This window comes from Hyperolius riggenbachi, chromosome 7, assembly GCF_040937935.1.
Source record: "Hyperolius riggenbachi isolate aHypRig1 chromosome 7, aHypRig1.pri, whole genome shotgun sequence".
Taxonomy (NCBI): domain Eukaryota; kingdom Metazoa; phylum Chordata; class Amphibia; order Anura; family Hyperoliidae; genus Hyperolius; species Hyperolius riggenbachi.
In genome coordinates, this window is record NC_090652.1 from 324,148,783 (window position 1) to 324,172,446 (window position 23,664).

A 23,664-nucleotide genomic window follows, 5' to 3' on the forward strand; every position below is an offset into this window, starting at 1 on the left:
TGGTGAAAAGCCCTTTATCACACCTAAACTCAGTTTAGGCATGATAAGTTTAGGCGTGATAAGTTTAGGTGTGATAAGTTTATGCGTGATAAGTTTAGGCGTGATAAGTTTAGGCGTGATAAGTTTAGGCGTGATAAGTTTAGGTGTGATAAGTTTAGGCATGATAAGTTTAGGCGTGATAAGTTTAGGTGTGATAAGTTTAGGGGCCTGATTCACAAAGCGGTGATAACTCAGTTATCACGCCTAAAAGACTTTAGGCATGATAACCTTTGCACCACACTGGTGAAAAGGCAGTTTAGGCGTGATAAGTTTAGGTGTGATAAGTTTAGGTGTGATAAGTTTAGGCATGCTAAGTTTAGATAAGTGTAGATAGCGTGCAAAGTCCCGCACGCAAAGCAGCGCCATTAAACGCTATGCGAAGTGCACCAGACTTTGCTAGCGCAAAACTTTTGATCAGCTGTGCACTGCGGTGCTAACGCAGTTGGTGCTTAAACTTATCATGCCTAAACTTATCACACCTAAACTTATCATGCCTAAACTTATCACACCTAAACTTATCACACCTAAACTTATCATGCCTAAACTGAGTTTAGGCGTGATAAAGGGCTTTTCACCAGGGTGCTAACTGTTAGCACCGCTTTGTGAATCAGGCCCTAGGCGTGATAAGTATAAACGTGATAAGTTTAAGGGCCTGATTCACAAAGCGGTGCTAACAGTTAGCACCCCGGTGAAAAGTTTAGACGTGATAAGTTTAGGCGTGATAAGTTTAGGCGTGATAAGTTTAGGCGTGATAAGTTTAGGCGTGATAAGTATAGACGTGATACGTTTAGGGGCTTGATTCAGTAAGCAGTGCTAACTGTTAGCACGCTTCTGAAAAGCCCCTTATCACGCCTAAACTCAGTTTAGGCGTGATAAAATAAACTCGCGTGCAAAGTTTTCGTTTCGTGCGCACCGGACTTTGCACGCATAAAAGTTTCCGCGCGTAAAACTTTGAGCGTGATCTATTTTGGAAACGGTGCTAACTTACTTAGCACCCTGGTTAACACGCCTAAAGTCTTTAGGCGTGCTAAGTAGGTTAGCACCGTTTACTGAATCGAGCCCTAGGTGTGATAAGTTTAAGGGCCTGATTCACAAAGCGGTGCTAACAGTTAGCACCCCGGTGAAAAGTCCTTTATCATGCCTAAACTCAGTTTAGGCATGATAAGTTTAGGTGTGATAAGTTTAGGTGTGATAAGTTTAGGCATGATAAGTTTAGGTGTGGTAAGTTTAGGCGTGATAAGTTTAAGCACCAACTGCGTTAGCACCGCAGTGCACAGCTGATCAAAAGTTTTGCGCTAGCAAAGTCTGGTGCACTTCGCATAGAGTTTAACCCATTCGCGTTCCGTCGTTTTCACGTGAGAAATGTTCACCTCACATTCATTAGCCTATAACTTTATCACTACTTATCACAATGAACTGATCTATATCTTATTTTTTCCGCCACCAATTAGGCTTTCTTTGGGGGGTACATTTTGCCAAGAGCCACTTTACTGTAAATGCATTTTAACAGGAAGAATAAGAAAAAAATTGCTGAGAGGAGAGATCAGCTGAGAGGATGTGACGTGGGAGGTCTGTTCCTGGGAGCTGGGAGACCACGGCTTCCTTTCCCCAGCGTCTGCTTTCTTCCCCCGCTATTTGTTAGGTCGGCTGCCATCACCTTTGCCCCTGGATGCAGGACGCTGTTCACTGGATGTGTGCCTGTTTCTGACATCGTCATCTCTGAACACTGTCTGGACGCTGTCTGGACGCTGTCCTTGGATATGTGCCTGTGCCTGCTTCCATGTTTACAGCATTAGCCTTTCCGATGTTATCTGAAGCCATCTGAGGCCCAGGGGGGGGCCGAGGTTTGCCGTTCCCTTTGATGTCTTTGCTGCTTCTGTTGCATGTGCATGTGTTTCTTCAACTAACTACTGCCTAGCTGGCTCTGCTACTGTTTACCTGCTGGACGTCCGCTAATCTTTAGCTAGCCATCCAGCATTAGCTAAGTAGTTAAGTAGCGAAGTAGCTTATACAGCCTACAGCCTTTACAGCCCTACAGGCTTTACAACTCTACAGCCATATAATCTTAAAGTGGTAGAGCTTTACAGTAAGACATACCACTAATTCTGTACTGGCTTTGAAGGCTGGCTCTTCTGCTTGTTTGGCTGCTTGCATGCCTGCCTCCCTGTCTACTTTGCATAATACTGCATAATACTGCAAAAAAATATTGCGTAATACTGCAGGAAAGTGCATGAAGATACAGTTTTTCCAGTCGTTTTTTTTTTGTTTTTTTTTTATTTTATTTACCTGCTGTGGATATTGTATTTAGAGAGGGAGGGGGAGGGAGAGAGAAAGAGAGAGAACGAGAAAAGATTTGCATCATTGTGCTTTGCTTTACTCTGCTTTACCCTGCTCTACCTGCCCTGGTCTGCCAGACCTGTTCCAGTTTTTCAGAGTAACAGAATAACAAAGATAACAGAAGAGCATTTATCACGCTCTGGAAAGCTCTGGGACAAAGTGACTGTCATACTGTCTACTGCCTATTGGCTATTGGCTATCTTGGCCATCTGAAGGGGCCACTGTAAATAATCTATAAACAAACATCTGTAAACAAATATTTGTAACTGTGCCCTGTACCCTGTGTAAGACAAGACTGCCCCTACATAGAAGAGACAGGGGGGCTGTACATGCTTTATAAAGGGAGAGTATGGCAACGGGGACAAGGAAACAGAACAAAGGTAATTTAACAGAAAAAGATAAGAGATTAAACAGCTTTGGCTTTACAACATTTACGGAGACCCAGAGAACCCCTAACAAAAAGATGGAAAAATCCACTAATCCCTCTGTGACCCCAACACCCAAGGGACAAATGGGTGGTATCCTAGCGCCACATGGAGCAGTAACACCCAAAGATATTAGCAGGCACTTTAAAAATATCTCAGACATTTGCAATACGGCCCGATCTGACACTAAAGACTCTGGCGCGGATCAAAATGCAGCACAGGCAGTGAGAGAGGGGAAGTCAATATCTGACCAAACTAAAACTGCACAGGAGAGCATAGAAGATATAAGAATGAGGAAGATGATGGAGGATTTTACCTCTAAAATTAAAGAAACTATAGTGGAGACAGTGCAGGTAGCGATAAAAGAGGCTGTTAACAATGAATTAAAATCAGTCAAGGAAGAAATGTCACAATTAACCACTCGGGTTGAGAGCCTAGAGAAACATTCGATGGAATATGAAAATACGGCTGTAAATCAAACCGCTGAGATGGCTAGTTATAAAAGGTCTCTTAAGACCCTTACTAGTAAGATCGACGATCTAGAGAATAGAAACCGCAGAAATAACATAAAGATTCGGGGGCTCCCGACTAACATTCCGAATAACGAATTGAAGCAGATGGCGCAACATTTGTTTAAAGAAATTATAGGCAGCGAAGACGTTCCAGAAACAATAATTGATAGAATACACAGAGTGGGTAAAGAAAGGAGCGATCAGGGATTCAAAAGTACTGATGTCCTATGCAGAATACACTTCTACCATGAAAAAGAACAAATTTTGGCAAAGGCCCGTGCCCTGGGTGCCATTAAATTTAAAGGATGGAATCTGGATCTTTTTCCAGACCTTTCAAAAAGAACAATAGAACGAAGACGGCTACTAAAACCCCTCCTGGAAGAAATTAAGAAAAAGGGAGGTCTCTATAGGTGGGGCTTTCCGCTTTCGCTTAGAGCGACAGTGGAGGGCAAAACTTGTACGTTAATTGATGGAGAGCCAATACAAAAATTCGTGAAGGAGTTAGGCCTAGCTCCTATTCAAATTTCGGGGTGGGAGGAGATCTAATGTAGAGCTGAAAAAATATGCAATCTTATTATACTGCAATTTATAATATAAAATAACGCAGTAAGGGATGAAGGGGAGAGGGGCTCGAGGTGGTCTCAGCTCTAGGGCTTTGTTCTTGTGTTGCTGTTAGCAAATTCAAGAATTGAAGATGTCCGGCACCCAAATTCTCTGGAAAGGAGATAGATCGGACAAGATCTTTGGATATGTATGTGGAAAGGTTGTTATGTGTGTGATATGTGAAAATCGGTGGTGGTATGACTGTTATTGGATGCCTTTTCCTGTCTTTATGGTGCTTCAGGTTCCCCCTCAGCTAGGTTGGGTATTATGGTTTGGTGGTCCCATCACTTTTGAACCGTTCCTTAAAATAAAATATAATCAACACTAAAGATGGAAAAACTAAAAAATTTAACTATTAATGTTAAAGGTGCGAATTCCGGCTGCAAACGCAGAAGAATTATTGAAGAGCTTTTAAAAAATAAAATTGATATTGCATTCATCCAAGAAACACACTTTAAATGTGGGAATATACCTAAATGTTTTGATAAACGATATAAAGAGTGGATTGTAAATTATAATAAGCAAAAAAAAGCGTGTGGTGTTGCAATTGTTGTTAGGTCTGGTATAGATTTCTCAGTGGACAAAATTTATAGAGACCAAAATGCTAGGGAACTTATTGTGCTGGTAGGGTCAATGGAACTCAGATTACACTGGCGAATGTTTATGCCCCCAATAGGGGTCAAGCTACCTTCCTGATTAATTTTTTAAATAAAGTAAAAAAAAAGGCTAAGGGGAAGATTGTCATTGGAGGCGACTTTAATCTGACTATCGATCCCAAACAAGACACCTCAAAAGGTCATTCTTTTATTTCTAAAATAGAAAATATTAAATTTTGTGAAACATTGGTGAATTTAAGACTTGTGGATATTTGGAGAATTAAAAATATAGATATTAAAGACTATACCTTTTTTTTCCCAGGCTCACCAATCTTACTCCAGACTAGATTATTTCCTAATACCACAAGAACTTATTACATTGGTTAGTGAGGTAACTATTGGACGAATAACCTTTTCTGACCATGCCCCAGTAATATTAACTGTGAGGTTGGATAGGAAACCTGTAGTCCCACAATGGAGATTAGATGCCACCTTATTAGAAGATGAAGAGGTAAAGCTAGAGGTAGAGAGATCCATTATAGAATTTAGTGATTTTAACCTCTCCTCAGTCTCCTCACCAATTACAATTTGGGATACATTAAAATGTGTAACTAGGGGTGTACTTATTAAAATCAGAAGTAGGAAGAAAAGAGAAAGGGAGAAAAAAATTGCAGAACTTCTGCATGCACTTCAACTGGCAGAACTCAAACACAAAACTACTATGTCACCAATAAATATGATAAATGTAACTAAAATCAGAGCCGAACTGAATAATGTCCTCAATGCTAAATGTACTAATGACTATAAACAATTGAAAAGACAATATGCTGCAGGGAAAAATAAATCAGGTAAAATACTCGCTGACCTTCTTAAAAAAAACAATAAATCCAACTTTATACAGGGTATTAAAAACTCAGAAGGTAACATTTTATATGAACCTGAGGAAATCTCTAAAATCTTTGCCGACTTTTATGAGAAATTATATAATATAGATGCATCGAATCTTATGAATGGAGAAAGCTTTTTAGGAAATATTGAGCTACCCTCACTGTCTGCATCAGAAAGGGAATTGATAGAGGAACCAATATCGGAAATGGAGTTTTGTGAAACTGTGGCTAAACTCGCAAAACAGAAAAGCCCGGGCCCAGACGGCTTTTGTGCAGAATTTTACCAACACTTTGCCCCATTGCTGGCTCCTCTTTTCTGTAATCTAGTTAATAACAAAGAAGAAAAAGTCTTTTCAGATACAAGTAACCAAGCGACAATTACTTTGATTCCTAAAGAAGGAAACTCTGGTCTAGAATGTACACACTTCAGACCAATATCCCTTATAAATTGCGATGTTAAGATCTACGCAAAAATCCTGTCAAATAGACTAAGTGCAGTAGCAGAGACGTTACTGGGAAACCAACAGGCAGGTTTTAGGAAAAATAAACAGATACAAGATAATATTTATACTGCAATAGATCTTATTCACCTATGCAGAACAAAGGGGGAGGAGTCAGTAATGGTGGCAATAGACGCGGAAAAGGCCTTTGACCGTTTATCTAGAGATTTTATATTTATAACATTAGAAAAGTTGGGTCTGGGCAAAAAATTTATTGACAGAATCACAAAACTTTACATTAATCAAAGCGCAGGGGTAAAAGTCAATGGCCTTATATCCAACTTATTTCAGATAAAGAATGGAGTAAGGCAAGGATGCCCATTGTCCCCCTGGTTGTTCAACCTTAGCATTGAACCCTTAATACAGGCAATTCAACAAGATATGGGTATACAAGGAATCAAAACTAAGAAAGAAGAAACTAAAACTCTGGCATATGCAGATGACCTATTACTTGTACTAACCAAACCCACTGAATCCTTGTTGAATTGCCAGATCCTTTTTGAAAAATTTACTAAGGTCTCTAACTTTAAATTAAATAGAGAAAAAACAACAATACTGAACATAGGTTGCTCTCGTCAAACGGAAATTGTTATTAAACAGTACAACGACTTCAGGTGGAACAATAGAGAGACAAAATATCTGGGCATCAAGCTTACTAACGACCCTGCAAGTCTCTTCAATGCCAATTTTCCCCCAATTATGAAAGATTGTAAAAAGAAACTTCAAACATGGGATCGACCATGTTTTAATGTATTAGGAAGAGTAGACATAATTAAAATGATGATACTTCCAAAATTGCTATTTTTGATACGGAGTATTCCTGTGACCCTTCCCAGTGCATGGCTGAGAGGTTGGGAACAGATCTTTCAACATTTTATCTGGCGTAACTGCAAACGCAGGCTTAATTATAAGCTTCTTACAAGGGATAGAGAGGCAGGGGGATTGGCAGCACCAGACATTAGGCGCTATTGTTTGAGTGTACAGCTGGCCAGGATGCTGGACTTAAAGAGGGAACTCTCGGGGGCCTTTACATCTAAAAACCCATCAAAAGTATGGCCATGGTTGGAGGGGGAGGAGTGTAACCTTGATACTGTTTTCACATGGATTCCGGGGAACATTTATAGATGTTTCCAAATATCTAGCCATCCTTTAACTAAACCAACTTTAAAGGCCCTTTATTGGATAATCTCCAAATGGCAGAAAAATACAGGTATCTCACCAATTACATCACTGAGGGAGAACCCAGATTTCCCCCCTGCTATGCAGAAGAAATGGTTTTATAAAAATAAACTAAGTGTGGAAACCCGCATTATACACTTAAAGGGGGATAAGACCTTAGGGATTACTGGGCTTGTGGAGACAACAAAACAGGGGAATACATGGGGATTAATACAAGCTTGTAGTTATTTGCGGAAAATGGAGTCTAATGGGGGACCTGTGAGGAAAGAACTAAACATCTTTGAAAAACATCTATTTTTAAATATAGACCTGGAAAAAAAACTATCAAAGCTTTATGATTTTGTGAGATATACGGAGTGTTGCACTCTTCCACCCCCTTCCTACTGTAACAAATGGGAGAGGGAGCTTGATCCTTTGCTTAAAGAAAAATGGCCCACAATTTGGTTAAACAGTTGGAAGGTCCAGGATCCTGGGCTACAGCTTGTCCAGTTCAAGGCTATCACTAGATGGTACTTAACACCTATACGTTGTCAATATTTTCAGAGTGGGGCTAAATGTTGGAGATGTGGTCAGGGAGGGGGTACAGCTACGCACATGTGGTGGTCTTGTCCTGTTATTAAACCTTTTTGGCAGGAAATAATAGACTTTTCAAGTACCTTGTTGAAAGGTTGTTTTAAGCTAACAGCATCGGAAGCTATCCTCAGTTTTGCTGATAGATATGACAGCATGGGTTGCTGTCTTATAAAAGAAATTGGAACAGTTGTAGCCAAATCTATGATAGCTTTGGGCTGGAAAGGCTCTACCCCACCAACATTGATTGAATGGGTTAACAAGATGAACACATTGTATGATTGTGGGGAAAATTTGTGGAATCATCTTGTTGAAAATTTGGAGGAGTCCACATAGAGGGGCAGGGTTTAATTAATTGACCATAGTAATCTGAGGTATACCCTTGGTAGAGATGGAGGGAGGCATGTATAAAACGGGGAACGAGTGATGAATGTGGTAGATGTGAGTGGGAGTTGAAATTACAAGTGCGAAGGATGTTAGATGAGAGAGGAGAGATGGATATGTTGTAGAATAGTGGAGACGGTTGTGATGTGATGAATGCAGTAGATGTGTGTGGGAATGTGTAGGAGTGAGGAGTATGTTAGATGGAGGAATGGAGATGGATATATTATATTATAGCGAGGCCAAGGCTATGGCATTTTAAGTGACGGGATGGGGAGGTGTTTTTTCCACTGCGTTATAAAGGTATAAATAAAGATTAATTAATTAATTTTAGAAAAGGTATACTGTATTACAAACTATGATGAAAGCACCTCTCTGCTCAAGTGTGCGGCAAATAAGCTGCTACGCGAATAGCTGAGATTATATGTGCGCTGAGTTTGAAAAAAAAAAAAAAAAAAAAAAAAAGGAAAAAAAAAAAAAAAAAAAAAGATAAGAAAAAAATGAAAAAATTCATTATTTCTCAGTTTTCAGCCATTATAGTTTTAAAATAATACATGCCTCCATAATTAAAACTCACGTATTGTATTTGCCCATATGTCCCGGTTATTACACCGTTAAAATTATGTCCCTATCACAATGTATGGCGACAATATTTTATTTGGAAATAAAGGTGCATTTTTTCCATTTTGCATCTATCACTACTTACAAGTTTAAAATAAAAAAAAAAATATAGAAATATTTCATCTTTACATTGATATTTAAAAAGTTTAGACCCTTAGGTAAATATTTACATTTTTTTTTTTAATTGTAATGTTTTTTTTTTTTATAGTAAATATTTTTTTTGGGTAGTTTTGGAAAGGTGGGAGGTAAACAATAGATTTATAATGTAAATGTGTGTTAATTTGTATTTTTTTTTACTTTCAGTTGTAGTATTACTTTTTGGCCACAAGATGGCGGCCATGAGTTTGTTTACCTGACGTCACTCTAAGCGTAATACACGCTTAGAGCGACGCATGGGGGAGGTGACAGCCAGAAAAAGCACAGCTTCCGAGAGAAGCTGTCGCTTTATCAGCGGGGGAGAGCAATCAGTGATCGGGCACCATAGCCCGATTCACTGATTGCCTGGCTAACGAACCGCGGGCCGGGAGCGCGCATGCACGTGCGCGATCGGCTGCGGGAGCGCGCGGTAGCGCGCATGGTTCCTGGACGTAGTTTCTACGTCCAGGAACCAAATTAGGTTAATGGCTCTGCTTTGCGTGCGGGACTTTGCGCGCTATCTATACTTATCTAAACTTATCACACCTAAACTGGCTTTTCACCAGCGTGGTGCAATGGTTATCACACCTAAAGTCTCTAACTGGGTTAGCACCGCTTTGTGAATCGAGCCCCTTGTATATTTATACAGACACATTTGCTGGGACCGAGGACTGAGTTTATTATATCCAGAAGCTTATATTATATCAGCGTTTACTATAACAAGATTGTACTGTATATATCTTATGCCTGGTGATGATGAGATTTTCTGACAGATTTACTGCCAGATCAATTATTTTTAACAATCAATTTTCCGTTCGCTTCTGTGGAAATTTGACCAGAAAATTGATGAGAAATGGGATTTGTTGGAAATGATTGATCTGGCAGTAAATCTCATTATGTGTGGCAGGCAGAAGTCCTGATGTTTGGATAAAGCCCCCCATTGATGCGTGTTTCTCGGCTTCCAGGTACAGTCGGAGATCCAGAGGAAATGGCGCAGATATCACCTGCGGAAATACTTCTGGCTACGCCAACAGAAACACTCGACCATCAGCAATGGAGGAACCATCCTGACCCAGCTGCCTCCGGTCAGCCGAAGCCAGAGGGAATCCCGACAGTCCACCACCACCAAAACCAGCCTGATCTAATCAGCAGCCGTGTCACAGAGTGATGTCACGGGAAGGAGCCACGCCCACAGAAATCCCACCATGACTGGGGAACCCCAAGACTACAGGAGGCAACCCCACTGTACAGAGATATTCCAGGCCCGGGGGATGGGAGGCATAAAGGACCCCCAATACTACCCCCCTCTAATATGACTTATTATTTTTAATGATGTCCTGAGGAAGTGAAGTGTTGATCACGATAACAGTTATAGCTCCCAAGCAGCTGATCATTAGACTTCCCTCAGCAGGACCTTCTGGTGTGTGGGTCTGAAGCCTCCTGTCACATGATACCCTGCATGATCTGTGGGCGGGGCTGAAGTGAGTGGGTGGAGAGAGATCTGAGTGTGGAGGGTGAATGTGGTGATGGAGAAGCCCCCAGTATAAGGCCTGCTACACACAGGCAGATATCACATCGGATATTATGTGTTTCCTGGTACAGCGCTGGTCTTACCTCTCCTGAAGAACCAGGCCCGTCATTTCCAGACAGAAGACTATTCAGCAGTATTTTACACAACATGCTTCGCGGGGACTTTCCTACTTCCTCAAATCAATCATACAAACAGCACCTGACAGATCTGCCCAACATACATGAATATCTAATACAGGGGCTCATTGATGTTGGCCACATCCGTCAGGCACTTTTTGTAGGATTGACCTGAGGAAGAGGGAAATATCCAGTGAAACGCATTGTCTAAAATAGTAGAGATTACTTCCTGGTTCTTCAGCAGAGGTAAGACCAGCACAGTGCCTCTCCTCCTAAACTGTTTGTAATTTCATCTAAGTTAATGCTGTGCAATAGTTGTCCTGTCCGTAGACGGGAAATGAATTCTGCCGATAACCGAGTCTCTGGTTGTGGAACTTGTAAATATCGATCCAATGGACGCCATGTGTGCGAACGACCGATTACCATCATGTGATTGAAATCTGCCCGGGAACAGGTGATTGGACAGAAGAGGCATTGCATTGGTGTGTAGACTAATGTGATCAGTCGCCCAGAGTATCGGCAGCAGATCTAACCGCGTGTACCGAGCTGTCTCTCTTGTGCAGTGATTGCTCAGCTGACAATCTGTGCGTGTGTGAGGGGAAATCTACTGATTACAGACTCTGTCCTAAGCACCACGGAACAATCCAGATAAACTGTAACTGTAATCAGGATGAATCTGCTGAGCCGTATGTGCTGTCACTGCAGTGCAGACTCCTTCCTCTCCTCTCCTGGATTCAGCTGCTGGGCGGGTCAGTCAGGTGTGTCCTTGTCACTGCACTGCAGCCTCCTTCCTCTCCTCTCTGGATTCAGCTGCTGGGCGGGTCAGTCAGGTGTGTCCTTGTCACTGCAGTGCAGCCTCCTTACTCTCCTCTCCTGGATACAGCTGCTGGGCGGGTCAGTTAGGCGTGTCCTTGTCACTTCAGTGCAGCCTCCTTCCTCTTATGTCTGGATACAGCTGCTGGGCGGGTCAGTCAGGTGTGTCCTTGTCACTTCAGTGCAGCCTCCTTCCACTCCTGTCTGGAAACAGCTGCTGGGCGGGTCAGTCAGGTGTGTCCTTGTCACTGCAGTGCAGCCTCCTTCCTCTCCTGTCTGGAAACAGCTGCTGGGCGGGTCAGTCAGGTGTGTCCTTGTCACTGCAGTGCAGCCTCTTTCCTCTCCTGTCTGGAAACAGCTGCTGGGCGGGTCAGTTAGGTGTGTCCTTGTCACTGCAGTGCAGCCTCTTTCCTCTCCTGTCTGGAAACAGCTGCTGGGTAAGTCAGTCAGGTGTGTCCTTGTCACTGCACTGCAGCCTCTTTCCTCTCCTGTCTGGATACAGCTGCTGGGCGGGTCAGTCAGGTGTGTACTTGTCACTGCAGTGCAGCCTCTTTCCTCTCCTGTCTGGATACAGCTGCTGGGTGGGTCAGTTAGGTGTGTCCTTGTCACTGCAGTGCAGCCTCCTTCCTCACCCCTCTGGATACAGCTGCTGGGCGGATCAGTCAGGTGTGTCCTTGTCACTGCAGTGCAGCCTCCTTCCTCACCCCTCTGGATACAGCTGCTGGGCGGATCAGTCAGGTGTGTCCTTGTCACTGCAGTGCAGCCTCCTTCCTCTCATGTCTGGAAACAGCTGCTGGGCAGGTCAGTCAGGTGTGTCCTTGTCACTTCAGTGCAGCCTCCTTCCTCACCCCTCTGGATACAGCTGCTGGGCGGATCAGTCAGGTGTGTCCTTGTCACTGCAGTGCAGCCTCCTTCCTGTCCTCTCCTGGATACAGCTGCTGGGCGGGTCAGTCAGGTGTGTCCTTGTCACTGCAGTGCAGCCTCCTTCCTCTCCTGTCTGGATACAGCTGCTGGGCGGATCAGTCAGGTGTGTCCTTGTCACTGCAGTGCAGCCTCCTTCCTCACCCCTCTGGATACAGCTGCTGGGCGGGTCAGTCAGGTGTGTCCTTGTCACTGCAGTGTAGCCTCCTTACTCTCCTGTCTGGATACAGCTGCTGGGCGGGTCAGTCAGGTGTGTCCTTGTCACTGCAGTGCAGCCTCCTTCCTCTCCTGTCTGGAAACAGCTGCTGGGCGGGTCAGTCAGGTGTGTCCTTGTCAATTCAGTGCAGCCTCCTTCCTCTCCTGTCTGGATGCAGCTGCTGGGCGGGTCAGTTAGGTGTGTCCTTGTCACTGCAGAGGAGACTCCTTCCGCTCCTTTCCTGGATACAGCTGCTGGGCGGGTGAGTCAGGTGTGTCCTTGTCACTGCAGTGCAGCCTCCTTCCTCTCCTGTCTGGATACAGCTGCTGGGCGGGTCAGTCAGGTGTGTCCTTGTCACTGCAGTGTAGCCTCCTTACTCTCCTGTCTGGAAACAGCTGCTGGGCGGGTCAGTCAGGTGTGTCCTTGTCTCTGCAGTGCAGCCTCCTTCCTCTCCTGTCTGGAAACAGCTGCTGGGCAGGTCAGTCAGGTGTGTCCTTGTCAATTCAGTGCAGCCTCCTTCCTCTCCTGTCTGGAAACAACTGCTTGGCAGGTCAGTCAGGTGTGTCCTTGTCACTTCAGTGCAGCCTCCTTCCCCTCCTGTCTGGATACAGCTGCTGGGCGGGTCAGTCAGGTGTGTCCTTGTCACTGCACTTCAGCCTCCTTCCTCTCCTCTCCTGAATTCAGCTGCTGGGCGGGTCAGTCAGGTGTGTCCTTGTCACTGCAGTGCAGCCTCCTTCCTCTCCTCTCCTGGATTCAGCTGCTGGGCGGGTCAGTCAGGTGTGTCTTTGTCACTGCAGTGCAGCCTCCTTACTCTCCTCTCCTGGATTCAGCTGCTGGGCGGGTCAGTCAGGTGTGTCCTTGTCACTGCAGTGCAGCCTCCTTCCTCTCCTCTCCTGGATTTAGCTGCTGGGCGGGTCAGTCAGGTGTGTCCTTGTCACTGCAGTGCAGCCTCCTTCCTCTCCTGTCTGGAAACAGCTGCTGGGCGGGTCAGTCAGGTGTGTCCTTGTCACTGCAGTGCAGCCTCCTTCCTCTCCTGTCTGGAAACAGCTGCTGGGCGGGTCAGTCAGGTGTGTCCTTGTCACTGCAGTGCAGCCTCCTTCCTCTCCTGTCTGGATACAACTGCTGGGCGGGTCAGTTAGGTGTGTCCTTGTCATTGCAGTGCAGCCTCCTTCCTCTCCTGTCTGGATACAGCTGCTGGGCGGGTCAGTCAGGTGTGTCCTTGTCACTGCAGTGCAGCCTCCTTCCTCTCCTGTCTGGATACAGCTGCTGGGCGGGTCAGTTAGGTGTGTCCCTGTCACTGCACTGCAGACTCCTTCCTCTCTTCTCCTGGATACAGCTGCTGGGCGGGTCAGTCAGGTGTGTCCTTGTCACTGCACTGCAGCCTCCTTCCTCTCCTCTCTGGATACAGCTGCTAGGCGGATCAGTCAGGTGTGTCCTTGTCACTGCACTGCAGCCTTCTTCCTCTCCTGGATTCAGCTGCTGGGCAGTCCAGCTTGATCATGTGACACTTAACGTAGGAGGAACAGTAGAAGCCAGGCTACATATCCCAGCATCCCTGCAGTTACTGTCCATGTTATATTGTACATTTCATTGTAAATAATCTGTGTTCATGTTTTATAAAGCTTGTTTCTGTGTACAGCTTGTAGTGATGTCTGCATGTGGGGGTGACCATATTGCTCAGTGCTGAATCTGCCGTCTTCTTTCTGCAAGTGGGAGTGGCCATATTGCTCAGCTCAGTGCTCGCTCCACCTTCTTCTTATGTCTGTAAATGGGGATGGCCATATGGCTCAGTGCTGGCTCCACCTTCCTATGGCTGTATGTGGGGGTGGCCATATTACTCAGAGCTGGCTCCGCCTTCTTAAAATCTGCACATTGGGGCAGCCATATTGGCAGACACTTATCTAGGTAAACAACCTCCTTGACAAACACTGACGGTCCCCCATCCAGTATAAGGTAACTAAAGATGTCTCTCCAGTATAGGTAGCCCCGCCCATAGATAGCCAAAGGTGTCCCCATTATAGGTAGTGTGGTGTCCCCAGTACAGGTAGTATGGTGTCCCCAGTACAGGTAGTATGGTGTCCCCAGTACAGGTAGTGTGGTGCCCCCAGTACAGGTAGTGTGGTGCCCCAGTAGAGGTAGTGTGGTGCCCCCAGTACAGGTAGTGTGGTGCCCCCAGTACAGGTAGTGTGGTGTCCCCAGTACAGGTAGTAAGGTGTCCCCAGTACAGGTAGTGTGGTGTCCCCAGTACAGGTAGTGTGGTGTCCCCAGTACAGGTAGTAAGCTGTCCCCAGTACAGGTAGTAAGCTGTCCCCAGTACAGGTAGTATGGTGTCCCCAGTACAGGTAGTGTGGTGCCCCCAGTACAGGTAGTAAGGTGTCCCCAGTACAGGTAGTGTGGTGTCCCCAGTACAGGTAGTGTGGTGGCCCCAGTACAGGTAGTGTAGTGCCCCCAGTAAAGGTAGTGTGGTGTCCCCAGTACAGGTAGTGTGGTGCCCTGAGTACAGGTAGTGTGGTGTCCCCAGTAAAGGTAGTGTGGTGCCCCAGTACAGGTAGTGTGGTGCCCTCAGTACAGGTAGTGTGGTGCCCTCAGTACAGGTAGTGTGGTGCCCTCAGTACAGGTAGTGTGGTGCCCTCAGTACAGGTAGTGTGGTGCCCCCAGTACAGGTAGTGTGGTGTCCCCAGTACAGGTAGTGTGGTGTCCTCAGTACAGGTAGTGTGGTGCCCTCAGTACAAGTAGTGTGGTATCCCCAGTACAGGTAGTGTTGTGTCCCCAGTACAGGTAGTGTGGTGCCCCCAGTACAGGTAGTGTGATGCCCTCAGTACAGGTAGTGTGGTGTCCCCAGTACAGGTAGTGTGGTGCCCCCAGTACAGGTAGTGTGGTGCCCTCAGTACAGGTAGTGTTGTGCCCTTAGTACAGGTAGTGTGGTGTCCCCAGTACAAGTAGTATGGTGTCCCCAGTACAGGTAGTTTGGTTTCCCCAGTACAGGTAGCGTGGTGCCCCCAGTACAGGTAGCGTGGTGTCCCCAGTACTGGTAGTGTGGTGTCCCCAGTACAGGTAGTAAGGTGTCCCCAGTACAGGTAGTATGGTGTCCCCAGTACAGGTAGTAAGGTGTCCCCAGAACAGTTAGTATGGTGTCCCCAGTACAGGTAGTGTGGTTTCCCCAGTACAGGTAGTGTGGTGTCCCCAGTACAGGTAGTATGGTGTCCCCAGTACAGGTAGTAAGCTGTCCCCAGTACAGGTAGTATGGTGTCCCCAGTACAGGTAGTGTGGTGCCCCCAGTACAGGTAGTAAGGTGTTCCCAGTACAGGTAGTGTGGTGTCCCCAGTACAGGTAGTGTGGTGCCCTCAGTACAGGTAGTGTGGTGCCCCCAGTACAGGTAGTGTGGTGTCCCCAGTACAGGTAGTGTAGTGTCCCCAGTACAGGTAGTGTGGTGCCCCCAGTAAAGGTAGTGTGGTGTCTCCAGTACAGGTAGTGTGGTGTCCGCAGTACAGGTAGTGTGGTGTCCCCAGTAAGGGTAGTGTGGTGTCCCCAGTACAGGTAGTGTGGTGCCCTCAGTACAGGTAGTGTGGTGTCCCCAGTACAGGTAGTGTGGTTTCCCCAGTACAGGTAGCGTGGTGTCCCCAGTACAGGTAGTGTGTGCCCCCAGTACAGGTAGCGTGTGCCCCCAGTACAGGTAGCGTGTGCCCCCAGTACAGGTAGCGTGGTGTCCCCAGTACTGGTAGTGTGGTGTCCCTAGTACAGGTAGTAAGGTGTCCCCAGTACAGGTAGTATGGTGTCCCCAGTACAGGTAGTAAGGTGTCCCCAGAATAGGTAGTATAGTGTCCCCAGTACAGGTAGTGTGGTGTCCCCAGTACAGGTAGTATGGTGTCCCCAGTTCAGGTAGTAAGGTGTCCCCTTTACAGGTAGTATGGTGTCCCCAGTACAGGTAGTGTGGTGTCCCCAGTACAGGTAGTGTGGTGTCCCCAGTACAGGTAGTGTGGTGTCCCCAGTACAGGTAGTGTGGTGTCCCCAGTGCAAGTAGTGTGGTGTCCCCAGTACAGGTAGTGTGGTGCCCCCAGTACAGGTAGTATGGTGTCCCCAGTACAAGTAGTATGGTGTCCCACGTACAGGTAGTGTGGTGTCCCCAGTACTGGTAGTATGGTGTCCCCAGTACAGGTAGTATGGTGTCCCCAGTACAGGTAGTATGGTGTCCCTAGTAAAGGTAGTAAGGTGTCCCCAATACAGGTAGTGTGGTGTCCCCAATACAGGTAGTGTGTTGTCCCCAGTACACGTAGTGTGGTGCCCCAGTACAGGTAGTGTGGTGTCCCCAGTACAGGTAGTATGGTGTCCCCAGAACAGGTAGTATGGTGTCCCCAGAACAGGTAGTATGGTGTCCCCAGTACAGGTAGTAAGGTGTAGTCAGTACAGGTAGTATGGTGTCCCCAGTACAGGTAGTATGGTGTCCCCAGTACAAGTAGTATGAAGTCCCCAGTACAGGTAGTAAGGTGCCCCAGTACAGGTAGTGTGGTGTCCCCAGTACAGGTAGTGTGATGTTCCCAGTACTGGTAGTGTACTGTCCCCAGTACAGGTAGTGTGCTGCCCCAGTACAGGTAGTATGAAGTCCCCAGTACAGGTAGTATGGAGTCCCCAGTACAGGTAGAATGGTGTCCCCAGTACAAGTAGTATGGAGTCCCCAGTACTGGTAGTATGGTGTCCCCAGTACAGGTAGTGTGGTGCCCCCAGTACAGGTAGTAAGGTGTTCCCAGTACAGGTAGTATGGTGTCCCCAGTACAAGTAGTATGAAGTCCCCAGTACAGGTAGTGTGGTGTCTCCAGTACAGGTAGTATGGTGCCCCAATATAGGTAGTGTGGTGTCCCCAGTGCAGGTAGTGTGGTGTCCCCAATACAGGTAGTAAGGTGTTCCCAGTACAGGTAGTATGGTGTCCCCAGTACAAGTAGTATGAAGTCCCCAGTACAGGTAGTATGGTGTCCCCAGTACAGGTAGTATTGTGTCCCCAGTACAGGTAGTATGGTGTCCCCATTACTGGTAGTAAGGTGTCCCCAGTACTGGTAGTATGGTGTCCCCAGTACTGGTAGTAAGGTGTCCCCAGTACAGGTAGTGTGGTGCCCCCAGTACAGGTAGTAAGGTGTTCCCAGTACAGGTAGTATGGTGTCCCCAGTACAAGTAGTATGAAGTCCCCAGTACAGGTAGTATGGTGTCCCCAGTACAGGTAGTATGGTGTCCCCAGTACTGGTAGTAAGGTGTCCCCAGTACTGGTAGTATGGTGTCCCCAGTACAGGTAGTGTGGTGCCCCCAGTACAGGTAGTGTGGTGTCTCCAGTACAGGTAGTATGGTGCCCCAATATAGGTAGTGTGGTGTCCCCAGTGCAGGTAGTGTGGTGTCCCCAATACAGATAGTAAGGTGTCCCCAGTACAGGTAGTATGGTGTCCCCAGTATAGGTAGTATGGTGTCCCCAGAACAGGTAGTATGGTGTCCCCAGAAAAGGTAGTATGGTGTCCCCAGTACAAGTAGTAAGGTGTAGCCAGTACAGGTAGTGTGGTGTCCCCAGTACAAGTAGTAAGGTGTAGCCAGTACAGGTAGTGTGGTGTCCCCAGTACAGGTAGTAAGGTGTCCCCAGTACAAGAAGTAAGGTGTCCCCAGTGCAGGTAGTAAGGTGTCCCCAGTATAGGTAGTATGGTGTCCCCAGAACAGGTAGTATGGTGTCCCCAGAAAAGGTAGTATGGTGTCCCCAGTACAAGTAGTAAGGTGTAGCCAGTACAGGTAGTGTGGTGTCCCCAGTACAAGTAGTAAGGTGTAGCCAGTACAGGTAGTGTGGTGTCCCCAGTACAGGTAGTAAGGTGTCCCCAGTACAAGAAGTAAGGTGTCCCCAGTGCAGGTAGTAAGGTGTAGCCAGTATAGGTGGTTATTGTGAAGCTGCCCACCAATCCCATCTTACTATGCCACAGTTGCCATAAGTCATATCAATTAGTGGATTGCATATTTGCATTCAGTAAAGCATTAGGAATTCACAGATATGAAACATGAGTATTACACCACGAAGTATTACTGTTTTATTTATCAATGGCTGTATGTGTGATTAGCCTGGAAACCTCTTAAGGTGGCCACTAACTGTCCAATTTCTAGCGAAAAATCGTTCGAGCGATCAGAAGTTCTGATCGGATGAAAAATCGTTCACTACACCATCAACTAACCAATCTTTGCTTCCTATCTATCACGACCACCAAGAAAATCCAAATTTTCGTTCGACGAAAATTCATTCGGGCAACATTTTTTTCACTCGTTCATAATCGATTGTGTCCACCAATGGAGATTATTTATAACCAATCCGATCAGAATTTCTGATCGCTCGAACGATTTTTCGCTAGAAATTGGACCGTTAGTGGCCAGCTTCAAAGAGTGAATGCCAGACTGGCCATACTAATTACTGACTAAATGGTTCAGTTAAAATGTCCGCAGTGCCCAGAAAACCATGAATTATGCAAAATATGGATTCCGGGGTAACTCCGAGCCAAGCTATCCTGCTTGTAGAGCAGGTGTGTGGGGGAAGCACATATAGCATCAGAGTGGGAGGAGTTCCCCAGTCCTGCTTGTAGAGCAACTGTGTGGGGGAAGCACAGATACCATCAGAGTGGGAGGAGTTCCTCTGTCCTGCTTGTAGAGCAGCTGTGTGGGGGGAGCACAGATAGCATCAGAGTGGGAGGAGTTCCTCTGACCTGCTTGTAGAGCAGCTGTGTGGGGGAAGCACAGATTCCCCTGTCCTGCTTGTAGGAGCAGCTGTGTGGGGGAAACACAGATACCATCAGAGTGGGAGGAGTTCCTCTGTCCTGCTTGTAGAGCAGCTGTGTGGGGGAAGTACAGATATCATCAGAGTGGGAGGAGTTCCTTTGTCCTGCTTGTAGAGCAGCTGTGTGGGGGAAGCACAGATAGCATCAGAGTGGGAGGAATTCCTCTGTGCTGCTTGTAGAGCAGCTGTGTGGGGGAAGCACAGATAGCATCAGAGTGGGAGGAGTTCCCCTGTCCTGCTTGTAGAGCAGCTGTGTGGGGGAAGCACAGATAGTATCAGAGTGGGAGGAGTTCTCTGTCCTGCTTGTAGAGCAGCTGTGTGGGGAAAGCACAGGTAGCATCAGAGTGGGAGAAGTTCCTCTGTCCTGCTTGTAGAGCAACTGTGTGGGGGAAGCACAGATAGCATCAGAGTGGGAGGAGTTCCCCTGTCCTGCTTGTAGAGCAGCTGTGTGGGGGAAGCACAGGTAGCATCAGAGTGGGAGGAGTCCTTTGTCCTGCTTGTAGAGCAGCTGTGTGGGGGAAGTACAGATAGCATCAGAGTGGGAGGAGTTCCTCTGTCCTGCTTGTAGAGCAGCTGTGTGGGGGAAACACGGATAGCATCAGAGTGGGAGGAGTTCCCCTGTCTTGCTTGTAGAGCAGCTGCGTGGGGGAAGCACAGATAGCATCAGAGTGGGAGGAGTTCCTCTGTCCTGCTTGTACAGCAGCTGTGTGGGGAAGCACAGATAGCATCAGAGTTGGAGGAGTTCCCCTATCCTGCTTGTAGAGCAGCTGTGTGGGGGAAGCACAGATAGCATCAGAGTGGGAGGAGTCCTCTGTCCTGCTCGTAGAGCAGCTGTGTGGGGGAAGCACAGATAGCATCAGAGTGGGAGGAGGTCCCCTCTCCTGCTTGTAGAGCAGCTGTGTGGGGGGAGCACAGATAACATCAGAGTGGGAGGAGTTACTCTATCCTGCTTGTAGTGCAGCTGTGTGGGGGAAGCACAGATAGCATCAGAGTTGGAGGAGTTCCTCTGTCCTGCTTGTAGAGCAGCTGTGTGTGTGTGTGTGTGGGGGGGGGGGGGGCACAGATAGCATCAGAGTGGTAGGAGTCCTCTGTCCTGCTTGTAGAGCAGCTGTGTGGGGGAAGCACAGATAGCATCAGAGTTGGAGGAGTTCCTCTGTGCTGCTTGTAGAGCAGCTGTGTAGGGGGAGCACAGATAGCATCAGAGTGGGAGGAGTCCTCTGTCCTGCTTGTAGAGCAGCTGTGTGGGGGAAGCACAGATATCAGAGTGGGAGGAGTTCCCCTATCCTGCTTGTAGAGCAACTGTGTGGGGGGGCACAGAGAGCATCAGAGTGGGAGGAGTTCCTCTGTCCTGCTTGTAGAGCAGCTGTGTGGGGGAAGCACATATAGCATTAGAGTGGGAGGAGTTCCTCTGTCCTGCTTGTAGAGCAGCTGTGTGGGGGGAGCACAGATAGCATCAGAGTGGGAGGAGTCCTCTGTCCTGCTTGTAGAGCAGCTGTGTGGGGGAAGCACAGATAGCATCAGAGTGGGAGGAGTTACTCTGCCCTGCTTGTAGAGCAGCTGTGTGGGGGAAGCACAGATAGCATCAGAGTGGGGGAGAGTTCCTCTGTCCTGCTTGTAGAGCAGCTGTGTGGGGGAAGCACATATAGCATCAGAGTGGGAGGAGTTCCTCTGTCCTGCTTTTAGAGCAGCTGTGGGGGAAGCACAGATAGCATCAGAGTGGGAGGAGTTCCCATGTCCTGCTTGTAGAGCAGCTGTGTGGGGGAAGCACAGATAGCATCAGAGTGGGAGGAGTTCCTATGTCCTGCTTGTAGAGAAGCTGTGTGGGGGAAGCACAGATATCAGAGTGGGAGGAGTTCCTCTGTCCTGCTTGTAGAGCAGCTGTGTGGGGGAAGCACAGATAGCATCAGAGTGGGAGGAGTTCCCCTGTCCTGCTTGTGGAGCAGCTGTGTGGGGGAAGCACAGATATCAGAGTGGGAGGAGTTCCTCTGTCCTGCTTGTAGAGCAGCTGTGTGGGGGAAGCACAGATAGCATCAGAGTGGGAGGAGTTCCCCTGTCCTGCTTGTAGAGCAGCTGTGTGAGGGAAGCACAGATAGCATCAAAGTGGGAGGAGTTCCTCTGTCCTGCTTGTAGAGCAGCTGTGTGGGGGAAGCACAGATAGCATCAGAGTGGGAGGAGTCCTCTGTCCTGCTTGTAGAGCAGCTGTGTGGGGGAAGCACAGATAGCATCAGAGTGGGAGGAGTTCCCCAGTCCTGCTTGTAGAGCAGCTGTGTGGGGGAAGCACAGATAGCATCAGAGTGGGAGGAGTTCCTCTGTCCTGCTTGTAGAGCAGCTGTGTGGGGGAAGCACAGATAGCATCAGAGTGGGAGGAGTTCCTCTGTCCTGCTTGTAGAGAAGCTGTGTGGGGGAAGCACAGATAGCATTAGAGTGGGAGGAGTTCCTCTGACCTGCTTGTAAAGCAGCTGTGTGGGGAAGCACAGATAGCATCAGAGCGGGAGGAGTTCCTCTGTCCTGCTTGTAGAGCAGCTGTGTGGGGGAAGCACAGATAGCATCAGAGTGGGAGGAGTCCTCTGTCCTGCTTGTAGAGCAGCTGTTGGGGAAGCAAAGATAGCATCAGAGTGGGAGGAGTCCTCTGTCCTGCTTGTAGAGCAGCTGTGTGGTGGAAGCACAGATAGCGTCAGAGTGGGAGGAGTTCCCCTCCCCTGCTTGTACAGCAGCTGTGTGGGGGAAGCACGGATAGCATCAGAGTGGGAGGAGTCCTCTGTCCTGCTTGTAGAGCAGCTGTGTGGGGGAAGCACAGATAGCATCAGAGTGGGAGGAGTTCCCCTGTGCTGCTTGTAGAGCAGCTGTGTGGGGGAAGTACAGATAGCATCAGAGTGGGAGGAGTTCCTCTGTCCTGCTTGTAGAGCAGCTGTGTGGGGGAAACACAGACAGCATCAGAGTGGGAGGAGTTCCTCTGTCCTGCTTGTAGAGCAGCTGTGTGGGGGAAACACAGATAGCATCAGAGTGGGAGAAGTTCCTCTGTCCTGCTTGTAGAGCAGCTGTGTGAGGGAAGCACAGGTAGCATCAGAGTGGGAGGAGTTCCTCTGTCCTGCTTGTAGAGCAGCTGTGTGGGGGGAGCACAGACAGCATCAGAGTGGGAGGAGTTCCCCAGTCCTGCTTGTAGAGCAGCTGTGTGGGGGGAGCACAGATAGCATCAGAGTGGGAGGAGTCCTCTTTCCTGCTTGTAGAGCAGCTGTGTGGGGGAAGCACAGATAGCATAAGAGTGGGAGGAGTTCCTATGTCCTGCTTGTAGAGCAGCTGTGTGGGGGAAGCACAGATAGAGTGGGAGGAGTTCCTCTGTCCTGCTTGTAGAGCAGCTGTGTGGGGGATGCACAGATAGCATCAGAGTGGGAGGAGTTCCCCTGTCCTGCTTGTAGAGCAGCTGTGTGGGGGAAGCACAGATAGCATCAGAGTGGGAGGAGTTCCCATGTCCTGCTTGTAGAGCAGCTGTGTGGGGGAAGCACAGATAGTATCAGAGTGGGAGGAGTTCTCTGTCCTGCTTGTAGAGCAGCTGTGTGGGGAAAGCACAGGTAGCATCAGAGTGGGAGAAGTTCCTCTGTCCTGCTTGTAGAGCAACTGTGTGGGGGAAGCACAGATAGCATCAGAGTGGGAGGAGTTCCCCTGTCCTGCTTGTAGAGCAGCTGTGTGGGGGAAGCACAGGTAGCATCAGAGTGGGAGGAGTCCTTTGTCCTGCTTGTAGAGCAGCTGTGTGGGGGAAGTACAGATAGCATCAGAGTGGGAGGAGTTCCTCTGTCCTGCTTGTAGAGCAGCTGTGTGGGGGAAACACGGATAGCATCAGAGTGGGAGGAGTTCCCCTGTCTTGCTTGTAGAGCAGCTGCGTGGGGGAAGCACAGATAGCATCAGAGTGGGAGGAGTTCCTCTGTCCTGCTTGTACAGCAGCTGTGTGGGGAAGCACAGATAGCATCAGAGTGGGAGGAGTTCCCCTATCCTGCTTGTAGAGCAGCTGTGTGGGGGAAGCACAGATAGCATCAGAGTGGGAGGAGTCCTCTGTCCTGCTCGTAGAGCAGCTGTGTGGGGGAAGCACAGATAGCATCAGAGTGGGAGGAGGTCCCCTCTCCTGCTTGTAGAGCAGCTGTGTGGGGGGAGCACAGATAACATCAGAGTGGGAGGAGTTACTCTATCCTGCTTGTAGTGCAGCTGTGTGGGGGAAGCACAGATAGCATCAGAGTTGGAGGAGTTCCTCTGTCCTGCTTGTAGAGCAGCTGTGTGTGTGTGTGTGGGGGGGGGGGGGGCACAGATAGCATCAGAGTGGTAGGAGTCCTCTGTCCTGCTTGTAGAGCAGCTGTGTGGGGGAAGCACAGATAGCATCAGAGTTGGAGGAGTTCCTCTGTGCTGCTTGTAGAGCAGCTGTGTAGGGGGAGCACAGATAGCATCAGAGTGGGAGGAGTCCTCTGTCCTGCTTGTAGAGCAGCTGTGTGGGGGAAGCACAGATATCAGAGTGGGAGGAGTTCCCCTATC

At 48.0% G+C, this 23,664-nt stretch overlaps 2 protein-coding genes across 3 annotated transcripts in view; both read left to right on the plus strand.

The window, feature by feature from the left end:
- Positions 1 to 10,085, plus strand: part of SCTR (secretin receptor) — a 93,726-nt gene extending 83,641 nt beyond the window's left edge. For both annotated transcript variants that reach the window (XM_068246326.1, XM_068246327.1), the window contains one exon: positions 9,751 to 10,085. In XM_068246326.1, the coding sequence (XP_068102427.1) occupies positions 9,751 to 9,930 (180 nt within the window). In that variant the 3' untranslated portion in view covers positions 9,931 to 10,085. The remainder of the gene's footprint in view (positions 1 to 9,750) is intronic.
- A 684-nt stretch (positions 10,086 to 10,769) lies between these two features.
- Positions 10,770 to 13,973, plus strand: LOC137526225 (multiple epidermal growth factor-like domains protein 10). The gene is made up of 3 exons (XM_068247441.1): positions 10,770 to 10,835; positions 11,840 to 12,560; positions 12,634 to 13,973. Exons 1-3 carry the CDS (start codon positions 10,770 to 10,772, stop codon positions 13,038 to 13,040), a joined length of 1,194 nt encoding a protein of 397 aa, XP_068103542.1. The 3' UTR covers positions 13,041 to 13,973.
- The last annotated feature ends 9,691 nt before the right edge of the window (positions 13,974 to 23,664 follow it).